Below are 19,728 nucleotides of genomic sequence, written 5' to 3'. Positions count from 1 at the left end.
CATACATACATACATACATACATACATACATTTCCCTCTGGGATTAATAAACTCAGTCTAAGTCTAAGTCTGTACACACATAAAATCAATTTCCCTTACATGGCATTATTTTATGGACAGGCTGTGCTTCATTGATTAGACTAACTGGATTATTTAAACCTCAACATTTGTTTAGCATCAAACGGAAAAATGGAATGGATATCGTGAGTACAGGAGTGCTTTTTTACACTATTGCTCCTCCTCATTATGATCTTGGCTACTGCAGACAGTTCTTGAGATTCTTAAGAACAATTCTGCGAATTTTTCATGACATCGACCTTAAAATATGAAACTATTTGAACACAATTTTCTTAATATTGCCTCTAGACTGCACCCCAGGGAATTTATACTTAAAGCAATCAAGATGTCATTGAAATGTTCAATTGAACTTTAATTGGGCAAATTAAAAAAAATAAATAAAAAAATGTAATCAGTAGCTGTTGAGGAATTTCAAGCCATTTTTCACAGTCTATAGAGGTGATGATGCAAGTGCAGAAGTTCATTGTCAGGCTGTAAACACAGTGCAGACCTCTGGAAGAGAAGCAGAAACTTCAGGAGAGGCCAAATCAACAATTGGGTTATATTTTTAAAAAGAAAAAATGTTCTGATGAGCTCGGCAACAGCAAAAGGTCTGACAGACCACAGAAAACAACTAAAGTGGATGTTGACAGAATTGTTTCCTTAAGAAGAAAAACTCTTTACAACATCCAACCAAGTCAAGAACATGCTTGAGGAGGTAAACTGCAGTCAAGAGACGCCTTCATGAATGTAAATACAGAAGGTTTACCGCAAGATGCAAACCAATGGTAACACTAAACAACAGAAAAGCTGGATTAGACTTTTCCCAAAACCATGTAAAACAGCTGCCCAGTTCTGGAACAAGATTCTTTGGACAGATGAAATCAAGATGAACCATCAGAGTGATGGGAAGAGTGTGGAAAAGGAAAAGAAGGGCTCATGAGCCAAAGCAGACCACATCATCTGTCAAACATGGAGGAGACCATGTTACAGCATGGGCATTTATTTCTGCTGAAGGAACTGAGTCATTGGTGTTTATTGATGATGTGATGGTTGATAGATGTAGCAGAATAAAGTGTACAGAGCTACATTGTACATTCTGCTTTGATTCAAATGCTGCAACCATATTAGGATGGTGCTTCCCAGTACAGATGGACAATGACCCAAAATATCCTGCAAAGGCAACCGAAGAGCCTCTTAAGGCAAAGAAATGGAATGCTCTGCCAGCCCATGCAAACTTCTTACTGGAGACAAAACTAAAGGCTGAAATACACACAAACCAGCAGCAAGGGGCACTGGCTGCAGTAAAGACCTGGCAAAGCATCTCATGGGGATAAACTCAGCATTTGCTGATGTCTATGAGTTCCAGACTTCAGACAGTAATGACTACAAAGGATTTGTATCCAAGTATTAAAAATTCTTTTATTTATAATTATGTTATTTGTACAATTAGTTCTGAATTTGGAAAAGTTGAGGGACTGTGTAAAAAAATGACTGCATTCCTCAGTGGTTCATGAAATATTCCTGTTTAACTTCTTGAATTGAGGCTTAAAGTCTACACTTTGATCACATCTTGATTTGCTTCATTCCAAAACTGCGAAAATTGTGTCACTGTTGAAATACAGATGGACCCGACTGTATATTCAGTGTAGCATTAGAGTAAAGAGATCATATTGTGTCAAACTCTTAAATGAGTCTTTGGGGAATTTGTGGTGTGGCATTGACCTGGCAGGTGAGCATGCAGTTGTACGTGTGTGTGTCTGCCCCCCTTGCTCTGAGCAAGTACCCAGCTCCCCATAACAGGAAACAGCGAGGTGAGGCCAGGGTTTATAGGCTAATACGGCCTCAAAGGAGCCTCTTGTTTTGAAACAGAGCTGCAGCTCTTCAGGCTTGTTTTCCATATTGGTCTGGCATGGAACGCTTTGACCCTGGCACGGGGGCAGGAAAACATGACACCGGCCGAAGCTTTGAACACTGTGGGGATGGGTGAGGGGCTGCCACTACCCGTGCCCATCTCCCCCTTTGGTTTGGGCAGAAACAGGTTGGACATCGGTGCCAGCTGACCGCCCGGGCTCAACCTGCAGATGCTGGAAATGATCTTAAAAGGACATTCACAGAAGTACTGAGGACTGCTGCTGACATTTATTTTTATTAAGGATTCATCTGGAGTGTAGTAAATTACCATATTTTGATTGGTGGTTTTGCCTGATCAGCAGTCCAAAGTTCACAGATATTCAGATTCCCATCATAGTTGACTGAGAAAAGCAGCAAACACTCACACCTATTTACGATCGATCTTTTCAACTCCAAAGCCAAATGTTGCTAAACGTCTTCATTGAAGAGGGCAGGAAAATGTTTCAATCCCCCCATGTTTCTTATTGTTGTTTTATGTTCTTTTTGATGTTCAAGCGCAAGTAGCTGCTGGTTTGAGGTCCACAAAGAGCAATGATGAAATACACTGTAGTTGATTCGATAGAACACCAGTGTGGATTGAATTTAAAGGAATAGTTTGTCATTTAGTAGTTTGAATTATGATTATTTGCATTCTCGTGTTGGATCAGAAAATTAGTACCAGTCTCATATCTATATGGTCACAGCCAACCTTAATATTGAATCCTGTGATATCCAAAGAGGAAAATAATCATTAGTGTCTCTTAAGCTCAGTAATGTATCTTGTTTATTTAATTGGTATAAAACCCAGTAAGGGTTAATGTGCTTGGCCAGACCAGACACACCCTCAACACGATTGTTGTTGGATTGTGAAAAAGAGTCTGAAACTCTGTCCCTCCACACCTTTCTGGAAGTGGAGTCTGTGCAGGGCTGCATCTGACAATTCCTGCAGCTTCACTAGTCTGTCAGCTGTGCCAGCAAGTAAGCAAAGGTTAAACTTTTCAATTCAGCTTTTTTAGATGATTCGCACAACTATTTTTGTGATGTTTCATCAATGTTTCATCATCCCCAGTTTGATGGCTTGTCATGACTCATCCCTCGCTTTGGTAACAGCTTTTTAGCCTGCCTCCATGCATGGCTGCTGAGAACAGGTATCCCAACTGTTGCCTTCAGATCTGGTTAAATAGCATGTTGCACAAACAAGGTTGATTTAGGATCACCACTTTTTGAGGCAAAAGCATTGTTTTCACTGCTGCAGCCGATTTGGCCAAACTGTACTGTAGTCACTCAGGAGCATCATGCAGCCTCAGGCATGACTGTAATACTTGTTGCTCAGTGCAGGTTCTTGGTGTCCTCCAACCTCCAGCTACCTTCAACCTTTCCTCATCTGCTTTGTGGCCTCTACCTTCACTGTTACCCTCAACCCTGAAGAGGAAGCATGTGGCTGGCATGCTGGCAGTGTGACTTGTACGCGCGTGTGTGTATAAATGTGTGTGTGTGTGAGTGTGTGTGTGCGCGCACACACATGTGAGGGGGATTGAGGGATGAATGCCATGACTAGGTCGGAATGTTCCAGAGTGTTCCAGAATGTGCGGTCGGAAAGTCTGAGCAGGGAAAAAAGACGAGGAGTAACATGGGTGAGGGGAACAAGACCTTATTGACAGTGCTTGCTCTCTCTCACTACCAACACACACACACACACACACACACACACACACACTGTGGTCTAATGTCTGCCCAAAGCTCCTGATTCATGTAGATGTTACACCTAATGATCCCAGGACCAAGTATTCAGCTACAGTGTAAAGGATTCAGGAGGATTGTGTTCCAACACCATCAAAGAGGTTTAAATTGTTCAACCACTTATTTACATTTTTTTCTACAATGTAAAGGTTTCTTTTTGACAAATTATTGCACCTGCCCGTTTCATTAAGAAAAATGTTATTAACAGAGCTTGAGGGTACTCATGGCCTTTCTTCAAAGGTTTCTCTAAAACATCGATGTGACACTAGATTTGGACATTATTGCAATAGTCATTAACACAATGTTAGTCATTTGGTTTGATGTACCTATTTAACAGGAAACACTTTTATGCTCACTTAAATTGGTTTTAAACCTTTTTTTTTTTTTTTTAAATAAAAGGTAATTTGCATAGTGAAGGATGGAAGCACCTTTTTCCAGAAACGCTCTAATGTAAAAAAAACAACAAAAAAAAAAACATTGAACTAAGATGGCTGATGAGCTCTTCTGTGGTCTTCATGTCCTGACAGCATGAAACATCGACGATGCCAGCTGACATGAAACAATCATTTCAAATTCACTGACTGACAACAATCCCTTCTATCTATTTTGGTCACTGTGATCATGTTGTATGATTTCACTGTTAGATTGCAGTTTTTACATCTAGATTTATTACTGCATGCATGTTGTTGGCTGGTAAGTAGAAGTGAATCATTTAAACTTCAAAACAGTGAATTCTGTTTGGCCAAAATGGCGGTGAATGTTTCATTATGTTTTGCTTGTGTTGCTGTGATTCAGTCAGAACAAGAAACTCTAATCAGTGTGTCTGAATCACACACTTTGTATTTGCAGTGCTATCTCACAACTTTTAAGGGGTGTTGTCTTCTGTCTTTTCAGGATGGTTCCTACCTGGCGGAGTTCCTGCTTGCGAAAGGCTATGAGGTGAGAGAAAAATCAACTTGCAACCTCAACAGAACCATTTTGTGTCCTTTGGAACCTCAGACGGACGCATACACGCACACAAATGCAGACACTCATGAATGCCAGCATACACAGAGCGACATTCTTTCGATAAGCAGTATCCAGTCATAGCAGTGTGTGGGAACTCCAGAGGGATCATGACGTAACTTGACAGTCAGCATACACTGACTGACTCACACCTCACCCCGATAAGACCTCTTGTGTAGTACAAACTTTTTCACCCCTGACCTTTTAGCCCTGGGTCAGACCATTAACAGGGAAACTGTTGTTGTTATACAGCCATATGAGTGAGGTCACTAACTTTCACCTGATGCTGGATATGTTTCCATGAACACGAAAAGTCAACAGCCTGTCAGTGGTCACACAAGGTGTCAAGGGGTTTCTTTTTTGGTGAAATAATGTGCTGAAACAAAGAGGGACATAGAAGGAAATTGAAGGAGATTTTTTTGTTTTTAGGAGTAAGCTGCTAACTTATTGCAGGTCTTATGCCTGTTCCTATCTACAAGCGCTCCCCTGACACTTATGAGGGAGTCTATCTGCTGGGGGTTGACAGTAAACCCCAGGAAAGGTGCTAAGCTGTGCTGCAAACTGTATTGTATTAAAACTTCTTTGTTGGCTGGAAAGCATTTAAAAAAAAAAATCAATAGAAAAGGAGCTGGGAAAAAAAAAAAAAAAGAAAAAGAAAAATAGAACAGGGAAGAATTTCTTTTTTCGTGCCACAGATCCTGCATAATGATTGTTTTTATGATCAAAATTGTATTTATTCCATCCAATAGCATTTGTGTAGTCTAGAAGATGATTTTGTTTCGTCAATTTCATGTGTGGAAAGCAAATGGGAAGCTGTAGGTGGAAGTCTTGGCAATGCATGCCCTCAGCCAGCTCTACTCAAGAAGTACAGTAATGTGCATGCATTATGTGCCCCACTGAAGCATAAGGGAGCTGGCAGAAACATGGCATTTTCTTGCCGTGTGCACCAAGTGAACGACTTTCTTAAGATTATCAGTGGCTCCATATTTTACTTACTTCTTAGAACAACCATGGGTATCAACACCCTGTTTTTTGTTAGCCTTAAACACCAAGACAGATTGAGGCTACATAAGGCTTCAGTGGTGCTTCATAGCCATGAAAAGTGACTATACACCGGTCACATGTTGCACCAGTGCTCATTGTGTTTTCCTGACAGTAGCGAAATGACTTAATTTCCCCTCAGATGTGTAGCAGAAACACCCACCTTCATCTCAGTCTGCCTGTTCTGATTCATCATCTGCTGCCTGCCCCAGTGAACAGGGAGGAAGTGGACATGGTCCAGGTTGGGGATGCTGATGTGGTGGGGGTGTCAGGGGGATGAGGAGCGCCATTAAAGAGAAGCCAGGAAGTGCCCAGTGAATAAAGGAAGTGAGGTCAGGGCACAGCGTCCTCCCACTAATGGACTCCCCTTGGATCAGGTCCTGTTATCTTCCCTTAGCAGACCTTCCTCACACATTCCCCCCAGAACATGCAGTACAGATCACAGATCACAGGCAGCAAGAAAAATACAGCGAGCTGGAGCAGTGACATACTCTTCTGTCACTACAAAATATCGTATGCTCCCAAAGATCTTTCAAAGATAATAGGCACTTTAAATAAAGCAGAGTTGGCCACTACAGTGAAACCACCTGCCGAATATTGTGTATGCAGCTCTGACCCATCATGGACACAGACCCCCGGGTTTTTCCTGTGGTGTCAGGCATTGGGAAGCTGGGTTGGACTGGGGCCTCCATGGATTGAACTTGGAGTTTGAAGGCTAGGTCAACACCTTGAACTCTGTTGTGTTTCACAAGTCATTCCTAATCAGTTTTTGTGGTGTGGCATTATCCTGCTGGGGGAGATCGATGGTGTTGGGGTGTGCTGCTGCCATGAGGGTTTGTGTTCAGTCTACAACAATATTTAATTTGTGAAGTAGTATCCACATGAATGCCGGGGTCCAAGGGAATTAGATGATTATTATTATATACATCACCTGTCAGTGGTTTTAATATTTTTGGAAAACCTTTAAATGTGTTGTCATATTTAAAGAAAAAAAAAAAACAACAACTGCTCTCCAAGTTCATTAGAAATTTAATTCACATGACTGAGATTATTAATTACATTAAATGCATGTATTCTAAAGGCAGTAAACAAATTAACTGCAAATTATAACAGCAAAATATGTGAAGTGTGTCACAAAAGTTTCAGGACTGGTGTCACAAAAGATACATTTCAAATTCAAACTACAAGTTTTCTCCTTGGAATAATTCCCCTGGAGTCTAATGCACTTCCCCAGCCTTCTCTGCCACACTGCCATGCACTCCTGGAAGGATTCTTCCTGGATCCTCTGCAGCTCTGTCGTCACAGCCATCTTGATGTCGTCCATGTCTTCTAAACGGGTCCCCTTGATGACCCCCTTTCAGCTCGGGGAAGAGGAAAAAATCACATGAAACCAGGTGGGGTGAGTAGGGAGGTTGCTCCAGCACGGCGATGTTCTTCTCAACCAGAAACTATCGGATGCTGAGGGCATTGTGAGCAGGCGTGTTGTCATGGTGAAGCAGCCGCGACTTGTCCTGCCACAACTCTCTCCTCTTCTTATGCACTGAACAAAGCAAACGCGCAGCATCTCTTTGTAGACGTACTGGTTGATCGTCTGAAGGGGAAAACCAGTCCTGGAACTTTTCTGACACACCTCATAATTAGTGCTATTATGGTCACAACAGGAAGACTGTTAACCCCCTGAGAACAAGATGACTCCAGAGATAGTACTGTTTTGTGCTGAACCTGTTAATATGTTACAAGACTAAATTCTGAAGTTTTATGTCCAGACAGGGACAGATTTCTAACAAGACTGAGCAGCTTTCCTCTTGTTTAACAAAAGGGATTTGCCAGACATACTGGTTCACATCAACAGTACTAGAAAAGGTGTTGCTTTGTTATTTTGTGTTGTAGAGTACCTGTATGGTAAAATTTCATGTCTTGGTTGTTATTTGAATGTAGAATAGCTCCTACCGCTGCTGTGTTCCTTGGAATATGTTTTCCACATGTACTGGTAATTAATTTATTACTTTTAATTAGTTACTATGTCTATATTTTTGCACGTTTGAGCAAATTCACTGCCCATCCTCACCTACCCTTCTACCTCATTTACCACTACTTTACTAACCCTAATTTTTTCTCCCCAGCCTATGTTTATCTACCTCATTAAGCAGATCATCTGATGATATGTCATATTTCACTGGGCAACAAATTGTGAGATTAAATAAGCATTTTTTTTTAGTAAATCAAGTGAAGAGAGTTATTATAATAATTACAATAAACCCTTAATTCATTTTGTGCTCTCTGGCTGACACACGTTTACCAGTTCTATGACTCAACTTGATCCCTGAGGAAATCCCCGTAATTAAGTGATAAATAAAAAATAAGTAATATTTGTCCACAATGAAGCACACACCGTGTGTGTGTGTGTGTGTGTGTGTGTGTGTGTGATGGGAAGGCTCATGATGTTGAGCTCCCTGTCAGCCATTGGCGATCAGCCCAACCCTATTGTGTGGTACGATATTTGATATTCGATATTACATGTCATGATTCTTCTTAACACCATCTTCTCTGTCTCATTTTCCCTCAGGTTCATGGTATTTTGCGGCGTTCCAGCTCCTTCAACACAGGTCGCATTGAGCATCTTTACCAGAACCCACAGACACACACTGAAGGCAGTAAGTATCTTGTGTACCCCACCCCTGTGCGTCATTCACAGAAAGAGACACAAATTGTTTAGTATATCACCTTGTGATTATTAAACCAAATTTTTTTGGTTTTAAACAAGAAAATTAATCTGTCAGACCTCTCAAGTAAAAAGATTGATCATATCTATGTTTGTTTGAACTAGGCATACAGAGAAAAGTGCTTCACTCAGATATGACTGTATTTACTAACTCCTGCAGCTATTTTTGGGGGGCATTTTTCAAGTAATGGCACTTGAAGTGCGTAATAAGGAAAATGTATGTTGTACTTTTTTTGCTCACATACACTGCAGATCATAGCATTTTTCATAGCTTACTGGTAAAAAAAAAACATCTTATAAGGATTTAATTTAGATCAGAATGTAGTTCACTTATCACCAGAATCAATTGTCTGTATATATGCCTTTAATGGAGCAACACTTTTTCAGATATGCCTCATTCTGTCGAAAGCACACAAATACACAGAACAGCAGCTGCATGACTTTCTTCTTGACTCTGATATTAGACCTCTATCAGGTATTCACAGTGAGCGTATACATCAGTGACCAGTAAGTGTAAATTATTGCAAGAAATTCATTTTTTTTAAGATATAAAATGTGTATATTTGTCCCACTCTTTGACAGACATGAAGCTGCATTATGGTGACCTGACTGACAGCACATGTCTGGTGAAGATCATCAACCAGGTGAAACCTACAGAAATCTACAACCTGGGTGCTCAGAGTCATGTCAAGGTAGTGTGCACTTTTCCACTTTTTTAAATTAGAATCTACTTTCAGATATGACTTTTTCTATAAACATTGTTAGCAGTCTTCTCATATTTTTGGGACCACTGCTCACTGGTTTGTTTTCAAGAGCGGGACAAAAGAATAGAGCTGATAAGAATGTTGATAACAGAGAATGTGCACTCCAGCAACAAGCTGTAATCATGGTGAATTTAAAACCATGCCTAAAGTTGTGCTGCTTCCAAGGTAAAGCTGGATTGTGTTTTGTACCATATGACGCTTCCCCTACAATGAAAAAATTGCTTGTGAAATCCAGCCCGATCACTCTGAGACGCGGGTTGAGGTTACTGAGCTTTTGAGGTGATAGTGTGGTTTGATTGATTTTATTCTATAACAGTGACATCACATGATAGTTGAGTTGAGCAGGGGAGCTTAACCTTTTGCCAAATTGGTGCATTTAAAAGGCAGTCTAATTTCAGTAATTAATCAGCAGCTTTTTAATGCAGAAAGTGATTATTAACAGTTTTCATGCATTTCATATTGGCCAGTTATTTGCTTTCTGAGTTTGTTTTCTCAATGTAAACCCTGTGAATTCACTTCTTTTTAGCAAAGAGACTGCTGCTAAAAGGAGGAGTTACATTTAAAGAGGATGTACATTTTAAAAAGGGAGCTTTTCTGCAACCAGATTGTGACCTTGTGAAATATCTTCCAATCTTTAAAGCTGTGCTAAAACCTTTATGGCTACTGGGCAGCAGAATAAATGCAAACAATTGTCTGTTGACACATTAAATAAGAATATTAACCCATTGGAGTGGACTTTCTGTCTGTTTAGTTAATTAGAGACCAATTTTTACTATGCTTGTAGCTCTGGTTTGGTCTCCATCAAACCCTTTAGAAAAATGTTTGGCCCTTTAGCTGTTGGACTGTCCACTTTTCTTACAAGCTAGTCTCTAACTTCATCTGTTTGACGTTTGGTGCTAGGCAGTTATTGAGTTTTGTCTGTGTTTATCCCTACAAATGATCTTGTTTGCACCATATATAGTAATTTTATTACATTTTAATACAAAAACTTTTGATATATTGAGCGAAGGAGGATTAATTAGAATGCTAGAAGTGAGTTTCAAGGCTCTGCAAATTGTTGTTTATTACAGAGCTTCAAAGAAAATTATAAAAATTGATTGATGCTTTTTTGGCAATAATCTTAGGTATGAATGATTTATAGTTGTGGGCCTAGATATGCAAAATATGTAACATGGAGCAAGTCACAAGGTACCTAAACTTGCCTATTTTTCCTGTGCATACTTGGCTTGTTCTCTACTGCTACATCCAAACGTCCAGTAAATGAGTGAAGATTTGTCATAGGGTAAAATTCCATTATGATCTCAGTCTTTATTTGTCAAGTCAGTTTTATACTTAATTCTCCTCAGCAAATACAGTTACTGTGTCTGCATATGGTCAGTAATGACTGCTGCTGGAAATAGTTTACAGCAGACGATGTTAAAAAGGGACTTTCAGTTCTGGGAAGTGAGTAGTTCATGTGCGGAGGATGCTAGAGCTGGTGGGACAGGAAGTAATGTTTTCTTGGATGGGTCAGTCTGTGCCACAATGTCCCTTTTGTCTCGGAGCTCCACGGTGATCCCAGGAGATCCCTGGGCGCCGCCCCCCTCCTCCTGCCCGTCCACATTGGGATCTGACACACAGTCTCCAGGCAGCACTGATCCTCCTTCATCACTGTGGTTTTGGTGGGATATAGAGCCAAGAGCTTAGTCAGATCACAGATAATAAGCAATAAGCAATTTCTCATGTTATTTGAACACAAGACGTTGTGTTTCAGTAATAGTAGTTCCTTAATGAAATCCATCCACAGATCAGCTTAGTAAGATTCTTGTCTTTAAATTCCTCTGTAAAACTACAAGAGCCACATCAGCCCACACGTCTCCTGGGTGTACTATTAGCTTTGCTTTCGTGGTTTATGACGGATTCACTTTTTTAAAACGTCATAATGAAACTTGTAGAAAAGAAATCTTAGAAATCTACATTAGTCACCCTTTTGTCACTTTGGAGAACATCAAAACAAGCTTTCCCTTTTAAAGTTGTTCCTGGTTAACAGTTGCTTACACTTCCAACGAACCGAGAGTAACATAATTCATTTAGAGTGTAGTTTCTGGATGCGTCATGAGATTACCATGGAATATTTACTCTTCTTTTAGCTCTGGTTTGGTCTCCACCATCTCCTGAGAAAACTATCTGACTCGCTGTCAAAGCTGCTAACCTGTCAGAGCTTGTTTGCTGATAACAGCTGCATGCTTGCTGGGAGAACAAACTGACTCTGGTTCTTGGAAGGAAAGCCTATAAAAATCTTAAAACCAAAACAAAGGGCAAAAACAGGCTTATAAGCTCTATGGAGTTGAGTAAGTTCTCTGTGGGTTTATGACTGTGACCAATAACCCACTTTTCATATACAGTTAAAACTTGTGTCTTCTGGGAATGTGAGACATTTTGCAACTCTTTTTTTAAGAAAACAGAAAAAATATTTTTATTATACAACAGTTTTCTGACAGCCCAGTAATTGTCAAAAGTGGGACTTAAGATGAATAAAGTGAGAAAAACGAAATAGGAATGACAAAGAGGGGCGAGGGTCACAGAATGAGTGAGAACAAGGATGATTCCTCTTTCCACATCCTTTATGGTCAGAGACCATGACTCTGCCCCCACGTTCGACAGGAAGGGCCACACGCACTCAGAGTGACAGAAAAGGCGAGTACCTGCATGAGGTTCTCTTCTGTTTATTTGTTTCCACACCTATAAACCCGACTCTGGTAGCTCCTTGCCACACGTTGGCCACTCTGAACAGCTGAGCCTGCTGGATTACTGGCAGTAGTGGTGTGGAGCAATTTCCAGTCTGTCCCACCACAGAGGAAAAGATCACTCACACCAGCGACTCAGCATCTCTGCCTTCCTTCCCACCAGCCCTCTCTCTGCTGCCGCTGACTTACAAGGAATCCCTTCTGAGACCACCTTGTTCATCAGACTCACCCAGGCAGTATGAGCTGTAGTACTTGTTTGAGATGTGTGGGTGCCGGTTTCCGCTGAGAAGAGTCATCACTGAATACAGAGTGAAGGTTATTTTCTAATGCTGCAGGGGTGGAGGTGAACAGGGAATAGTGGACAGACGCTGGAGGGCCAGAGAGGCAGCCAGCTGCAATATCAAAAGATCAGCATACAAATAAAACAGAGAGGACTTTATGTGTTTTCCAACAGCAGAGGAGCTGGTCTTCTGTTTGTTCTTGGTGTTCAGGCTTTTCCTAATGCGGTATTCCAAATATGTTGCCATGACCTACAGAAAACAAGAAAAAAAAAAGGCATTTTTCTGAGCCTTGGATGTTTTGTTTGATTGAGGCCTGCACAATGTTTCCTATTTTTGCTATCAACCATGGTTTCATCAAAACCTGGATTACATTTATTTTTGGGGTCTCACCAATCTAAGTTTTATTTTTGTGGACATTTCAGTTTTTAACCCCTTTATGGGGCCAGTGACCATATTTGGTAACTTCTTTGGACATTCAATATGTCCACCCTGTGCCTCTCTTTGAGGTTGAAGAACCATGTTCACTTTGATTTAGTTTTTGTATTTGTGACAATATCACTATCTTATGAAAAATGTCACTAAACAAAGGGTTAGGAGTTAATAGATGTGACATTGTTGGGAAAGGTGAATGAAAAAGGTGAGTTCCTTGGTTTGTATGTTTCTATCCATTAATGCCACTAAAACTGACAGCAATATTACTAAGTTCGACCTTGTAAGATAACTGCCATGACTTTTGGGGGCTTAAGTGTCCAACAGTCTGTAACAGTCTAGAACTTTCAGTGTCTGAGCTAAATGATAGCACATTAAATGACAATGTCAATATGTTCGGTGTTCAGTAAGTAAAGATACAGTGTGAGCATGATAACATTTGCTAATAATCACTTAACCTAAAGTGCTGCTGTGGCTGCTGGCATATGCTATGCTTCAGATGTATTTGAACATTAAGTTAAATTTTCATGGCGGTAACTTAAATTTTGACGGTAGTTTTTTTAAGGAATCACCAAGGTCATTTAGAGCCATCTTGAACCATGGCTGTTAGTACCAGGTACCATGGCAATTTATCAATTATTGCTAAAACTCAAACATTTAACAAACAACGCTCCCAACCTCTCAACACTAGGCTCCTACTATCAATTGCTTTGATGCTTGAACCCAGCCAGTAATGTTTTAATTGTCATGGCTTTGTATTAAACTTGATTTGGGTGTGGTTGCTTTCTGTTTCAGATGTGCCAGTGATGGTGACGAGGTCAGTTGGGACTCATGAACTTGTAGTAATGCTTCTATTGTTTGTGGTTGTAAGCTTAATGACTAAAAGAGAAGATTAGTGTGTTCATATAGTGTATGCTAAGCTTTTTAGCTGGACGTATAAAAACTATGTCGGACCATAAACATCAGAATAAATTATTATTTAACAGAACAGTTGGCCACATACATTAAGAGATCAACCTCCATAAAAGAACACAGTTGCTTCAATTGAATATTTTTTTTTTCTTTCTGACAATAATGGCAATGGAGTAATTTGGAAATTATACTCATGAAGTATGCATGATCAAGGCACCCGAATGAGGAAGTGCTCACAGTAATCTGTTGTGCATCTCAAGGTTCAACATGTTGCTATTATGTTCTGCCACTGAAGCGCTTCACAGAAAGAACATGATAAAAACCCCTTTACGTTGCTCTCTCTGAGTTTTTCCCACCTGCAGCTGTCACAGCAGACACGCATGGAGACGGGCTGAATAATTAAAACACCTCACTCCTGACAGGGAAAATGACAAGACAGGGAGAATAGGGGATGAAGAGAGTTTGTTGAGGTGAGGCAGTATATATGGCAATGAAGCAGCTTGTTTCCACTATGTTGTTTTTGATGGCTTTTGAAGACAAAACAGCAGATTGCACTCAGGAGACCGACTTCCTTCATCTGTATCCTTCATTAGCCATATCTGAATTCCTCTTCAGAAAAACTTATCATCATCCCATTATCTTCTTTCAGCTTGCTTTCTCTCTGTTACCCTTTGGTCTCTCCCCCATCCGGGTTTGCAGAGGCTCCCACGCCAGTAACACACACAGGATTTAACACGCCTGTTTCCCCACAAAGCTCTGCACTGTTTGTTCGGTGTGTTGATGCGTTTACAGGCCTAAAGTGGCTATTGTGTAGCCTGCCAGCAGTTTACTCTAATACTACTACTTACTACAGTTTGTGGGCTTGTTATGCAATCCTTGTAACTCGTTAGTAAAATGATTCAGTTGTTTTGACTCCCTGTGTGTCATTCAGTAGCATGTGTGGGTAGAGGATGTTGCAGAGTTTGAACCTACAATTTCCTGCCTTATTATCCCTCTAACTGTTAAGGACTTTATACTAAACACTTGAGCAATTCTGTTCCATAAAAGCATGACATTGCTTTCCAGTGAAACCATTCCTTTCCAAATTTGGTGTTTTTTCATGGGTTCATTTGAGGATAATGAAACTCTCCTCAAAAACCTATTACACTGTCCACATTGCCGTCTCATGAGCCTTAAAATTCATAAGCAGTTAATATTCTCACTTCATGCCAAAAAATATTGAGGCCAGTGAGACTGCTTATAAACAAGAGATGGTTATCTTGAAGGTCATTGAAGTGGCAATAGAGAAGTTTTTCTTGTTTTTACTAATCATTACGAAGTAATGTTGATTGCAGTGGCTACACAGGAAATGTATTTTGCGCTGGAATACGTTTGTTTGTGATTTGTCCCAGATACTGTTCAAATTTGCATAACTTTGCTGTTTATTTTATTGCTTTGTTGTCGCTCCTTTTCAACCAATCATATATTAGATGGGCAAGACTTCAAACATGTTGTGGACCACGATATTTTCCTCAACCTAACAAAGTAATTTTGGTGCCGAAACCTAACTGAGCTTCTAGCAAGTAGCTGTTGTTGTGAAAGTGTCAACCAAAACATGATATTTTCCTGAACTTAACCACATCATTTCTGTGTCTAAGCCCAATCAAACAGTGAATGAAAACTAAAAGTAAACACCTGAAAATTAAACTGAAGAAAAATATTTCCAGACCAAGAGTGAGCTCCTTTTGCTGACCTATTCCTCCATCCTCTGTATGTGGACTTCATAGGTCTTTTAAACTGAAGGTCTTTCCTACTGTGTTACAGGTTTGTTTAGGAACATAATTGGCTGTAGAACAATGACTCCGTCTACATTTCGATTGGTTCCCTATCACTTGGACTATGCCAATGGGTCTGAAGTCTACCACTAAAATGAAGGCTTGATTTATGGCAGTGAGAATAACCTGAGTAACCGTGGAAACTCTACCTAGCAAAGAAGATAGAAAGTGATTGAACCCGAGGTAAAACAAGACTGACCCTTGAGTTCCAGGAGTTAAGAGAGTTTAAAACTGACACTCAGTTTTCTATTTTATCAGCAGAAAAAAAAAATCATCAGGGTCTCTATCTCAAATTGGGATTCTTAAGGTTGTTTCTTGCTTTGGATAGAAACCAGGCTTTTGGCTGAAGCCACGTTGCTTGTTAGACTTTTTAAACTTTCAGAAAAACTACTTTTGAAAGGTTGTCATTTGGGCACATGGTTTTCACAGTAAGGATAGTGTGTACATTCCAGTTCTATTCAATTCAATTCAATTCAATTCAATTTTATTTGTATAGCTCATATTTACAACAACAAGTCATCTCATAGCGCTTCACAAAGGCAGAAACAGAAACACCCAACAATCCAAAACATCTGATAGTTCTCCTATTTGTTAGGAGAATAATCCCCATTCGGTAAAGTCGTGACAGCATAGAATAAGATGTTCATGCAAACTTGGTATTTTAGAGAAACATGCTTTCACAATTTGCTGCTTTTTATGAAAAAACATCTTTAAAACCCTTTAGAATGTCCTGAGAATACATTGTCCTACCTGTTCCTTTTCAGTGTTTATGAGATTAACATTTAGAAAAACATGGTTTTCTCCTGTGAGCAATTCTAATGTTTCACTCAAAGTTATGAAACTGAAAACAAAATTGTTCCCGAGTCTATATGAAGTTATGGAGAAAACAGTTTTTAACAGAACTGCGACCATTGATGTGATGAGTGGTCTTGTCTTCGTAACAGTCCATTGGCTGGGTTTACTCATTCTCTGATTGGTATTTACATTATCACTGTCCAATCAGGCTTCAGGGGCACGCTTGCAGCGGTGCATGTATCTCACTGGGATCAAGACTCACTTGGAACCAAATTAGCGTGTTCCCCACTAAAGTGTGTGTTTTCTGTCTCACAGGACTCATTAGCTGCGTGTGTGCGGTTTGTGTGTATTTCAGGTGCCAAGTTTTCCATTGTTTTAAAATTGCCCTTCAGAATCTAAATCCTGGTGGTTTTGGCCAAATGGAGATGCAGTATAATCTCGGTGCCCACATTTTCTCATGCGTATCGCCGATTGAATGAGCAGAAACAGGACTATGTTGCGTTGGTGGCCTGGTAGTCAGCGGTCAGAATAGCTCCCTAAGCAGGCCAATCCCTGTTTTGAAAGGTTAGGCCTTTATACAAGGCAGACTGCCTGGCCGAGATCGGTTTGAAAATGAACTTTAGCTTAAGAATAGACTCCTCAGTGCCAAGAGAAACACGTCTGCACTTTCCTCGTTCAGAGTCAGGGAATGTTTTGTGGTTGTGCGTTGTGGGTCAGATTTGTTGCTCCACTCATGACTCAGTACTTTTTCTGTTTTCCAGCATGGTTGTAACACATGGAAACATGCAGTTTGGGAAAAGATAGAAGGAAAGAGGGAGGAGAGGAAGGGGGGCTTTTTGAGGTTTGCTAAGTAAGTACACTCAGTCAATAAATAGTATCACAAAGCTAAATATGATTGCATCTAAGTTTGTATCTCAAATCAAACCCCCAAATATTCCACATCAACTGTCTTGTTCATGTGACACCCAGAAGCTAAAATCTACTGTACACATGCAGTTTCACCTGTGACTTGTAGATGGCAGCAGTGAGCCACTGTGAATGACTCCCCTGATGGTTTCAGTCAGGACTCAGGTCAGGTAGAAAACTTCACCCTGATGGGCTTCTGGAGCATCGAATTATATTCAAAAAAGAAATAGAATCAGTCCTTTTAACAATTAGAGACCACATAATTGTAAGAAAAAAAATTCTCAGAAGTAATTCATGAATTCTTGATTAGTAGATTAATTAATTATTCAATTTACACAACAAGCAACCAACTAAAATTATTTGGTTTTTAGACTGTTATACAACAAAAGCTTTTGTAGGACATTGTCATTAGAATTCTTTTTGGTATTTTCTTGACATTTCAGACTAACTGATTAATAGATTAATCAAACATTGTCAGATTAAGTAATCATAAAAATAGTTGTTTTCTTACTTGATATAGAAACTTGTTTTCATCAAGAACATAGTTGGGTTGAAGCAATCAGTCGGCAAGCTGTTGAAATTTAAAACTAGTTGGGCTCTGAGAATGATGTTTTTTTTATTTATTTATTTTTTACGTACACCTTATAGACAAAATGTTGACTTATTTCATAGATAGGACAATTAGCTGACAATTCAAATCAACATCATATACCTAATATTTTGCATCATAATTTGCCTGAAGTTGCAATTCCAAGAATAACCTACATTTTAGTTTGAAATCTTAAGTATTACTTTTGCAAAGGTTGGAAGTTTTTAAAGATTTCAACTTTGTTTTGAAAAAGGAAGCACTGAATTTAAAAGCTATTTTAGAACGTGGCCCTCTGCAGGTTAAGGTGTTTCATTGCAGGTCCTCTGAAGAAATCAGATGAAATGGCAAGGTTAAGCTTCTGGGAATTCTGTCCCATTTTCATCTAAGTTAATGTAAAAGTCAAATAAAGGCAACAAACTGTTACAATGTTGACACTAAGGAAACAATTTTACAAATAATTGGATTGAAGCTGAGCTTTCCTCGGCTTCTGAATCATACCTTGGTCTCTTCCTCTCCTCCTCTAACCTTCCTCCCTCTTACTCCATGTCATTTATTTGATTTTTACCTCTGTGATAAGTGATCGACAGCAGCCTCTAGCATGTTTGTTGTTATGACACTTACCACAATGAACACACAACGTTGGGATCATTAGTTTAATTAGTTTGGTGTCGTTTGGTGTAGTAAGAGAGGAGAGCTGAGTTGAGGAGACTGTAACTAGGGATTACACTAAATATTTATTAAACTCATCAATCTTCCTGTTGCTGTTGCTATGTCCTCCAGGGAGACATTTGGCAGTAATAATCAGCTCCGTAGCTTCTCACTGAATGTTCTGTAATGATTTATCTGAAGCTGTACTGGTTGTGTGTGTCTCGGTGAACAAGGCATGTCGTGGAGGAGAGTCTCCAACGGCTAATTCTAAGCAATCTGCTTTTGTCAAAATGTATTGCTGCATGAAGAGGTGTTTTCACCTGATAATTACATGAAACCCACAATTACAGGCTTAGGTTTTGTGGCATTTAGCTCATCATTATATCTATAATTAAGTGAATGTATAGTTCAGTATGTAGAAAAGCAATGTTTGAAAAACTTAAATAAAAACATTGCAGGTTCAAGTAACTATACAAAATAGTAACAGTAATAATAAAAAACCCTTTATGTAAATGATTTTCTTAACGCTAATGGCCTTCAAATGGAGTTCAACAAATTTGATGCAGCAGGAGCAACTGCATGGTAATGGCTATTTATTGTACATAATAGGCATCCATTTTCAATACCCAAATGAATAGCTGTCACAGATATTCCTCATTCCTCCAGAGGGCTTGTTTGGTTGCCAGTGATATAAAAAAGGTGCACATTTATAATAGTTTCTGCCATTAGAATGACTTTATTTCAGTAGTTTGGATTAATTAGATATTTCCTGCAGTCGTCAGTGTAGGATTTGATTTGAGTATTGACATTATAGCTTTGCTGGAGGGTTTCCATGCATCAGTTGGAGCTGAAGCAGTTCGTGTTGCGTGTACGGTAGGCTTACTGCACGTGCAGTTGCTTTCTATGCATATATGTGTTATTTTCAGTTTGTGTCAGTTAACATTGCCATAGCACATAGCCTTACCTTGGACAAAAATACCTGTGTGAGTCTAGCTAGTGTAGTTTACACAAAGAGCACAGACACAGACAGCTCAGTTGACACAGAGATTTGGCTCTATTGGTATTTTTCTCCAGTGTGCATACATAGCAGTGATTTGTTTATATAGACATTATATTGTGTGTACAAAGGGATTTCCATGAGTACAATCGCTGACTGTATATATACCCACAAGCAAGAAAAGCTTAGCAAAGATGTATGAAAAGCTCAATTTGGTCTGCTCTAGCTTGTTTGTTTCCAAGCTGGCTGTCAAACACCACTAGACTTTATTATTGTTTCATTAGGAAAATCAGTCAGCCTCTTAATTACGCCATCCAAACTCCCACACTGGCTGTGACACACAGTGAGAAGATGCAGCCTCACTCAATCCTTCCATAAGTGACATAAGCTCATTACTCACAGTAAACAT

The 19,728-nt window shown here is 39.6% G+C and overlaps 1 protein-coding gene across 1 annotated transcript in view; it reads left to right on the top strand.

Moving 5' to 3' along the window:
• The window catches only part of gmds (GDP-mannose 4,6-dehydratase), a 190,412-nt gene that overhangs the window by 11,607 nt on the left and 159,077 nt on the right, over positions 1 to 19,728 (top strand). The window contains exons 2-4 of the mRNA XM_008278193.1: positions 4,585 to 4,629; positions 8,303 to 8,390; positions 9,041 to 9,150. Coding sequence (XP_008276415.1) covers positions 4,585 to 4,629; positions 8,303 to 8,390; positions 9,041 to 9,150 — 243 coding nt within the window. The remainder of the gene's footprint in view (positions 1 to 4,584; positions 4,630 to 8,302; positions 8,391 to 9,040; positions 9,151 to 19,728) is intronic.

Source organism: Stegastes partitus, unplaced genomic scaffold (genome assembly GCF_000690725.1).
Source record: "Stegastes partitus isolate 25-593 unplaced genomic scaffold, Stegastes_partitus-1.0.2 Scaffold118, whole genome shotgun sequence".
Lineage (NCBI taxonomy): Eukaryota > Metazoa > Chordata > Actinopteri > Pomacentridae > Stegastes > Stegastes partitus.
Note: the sequence above shows the minus strand (reverse complement) of the source record. Positions and strands in the feature narration are given on the sequence as shown.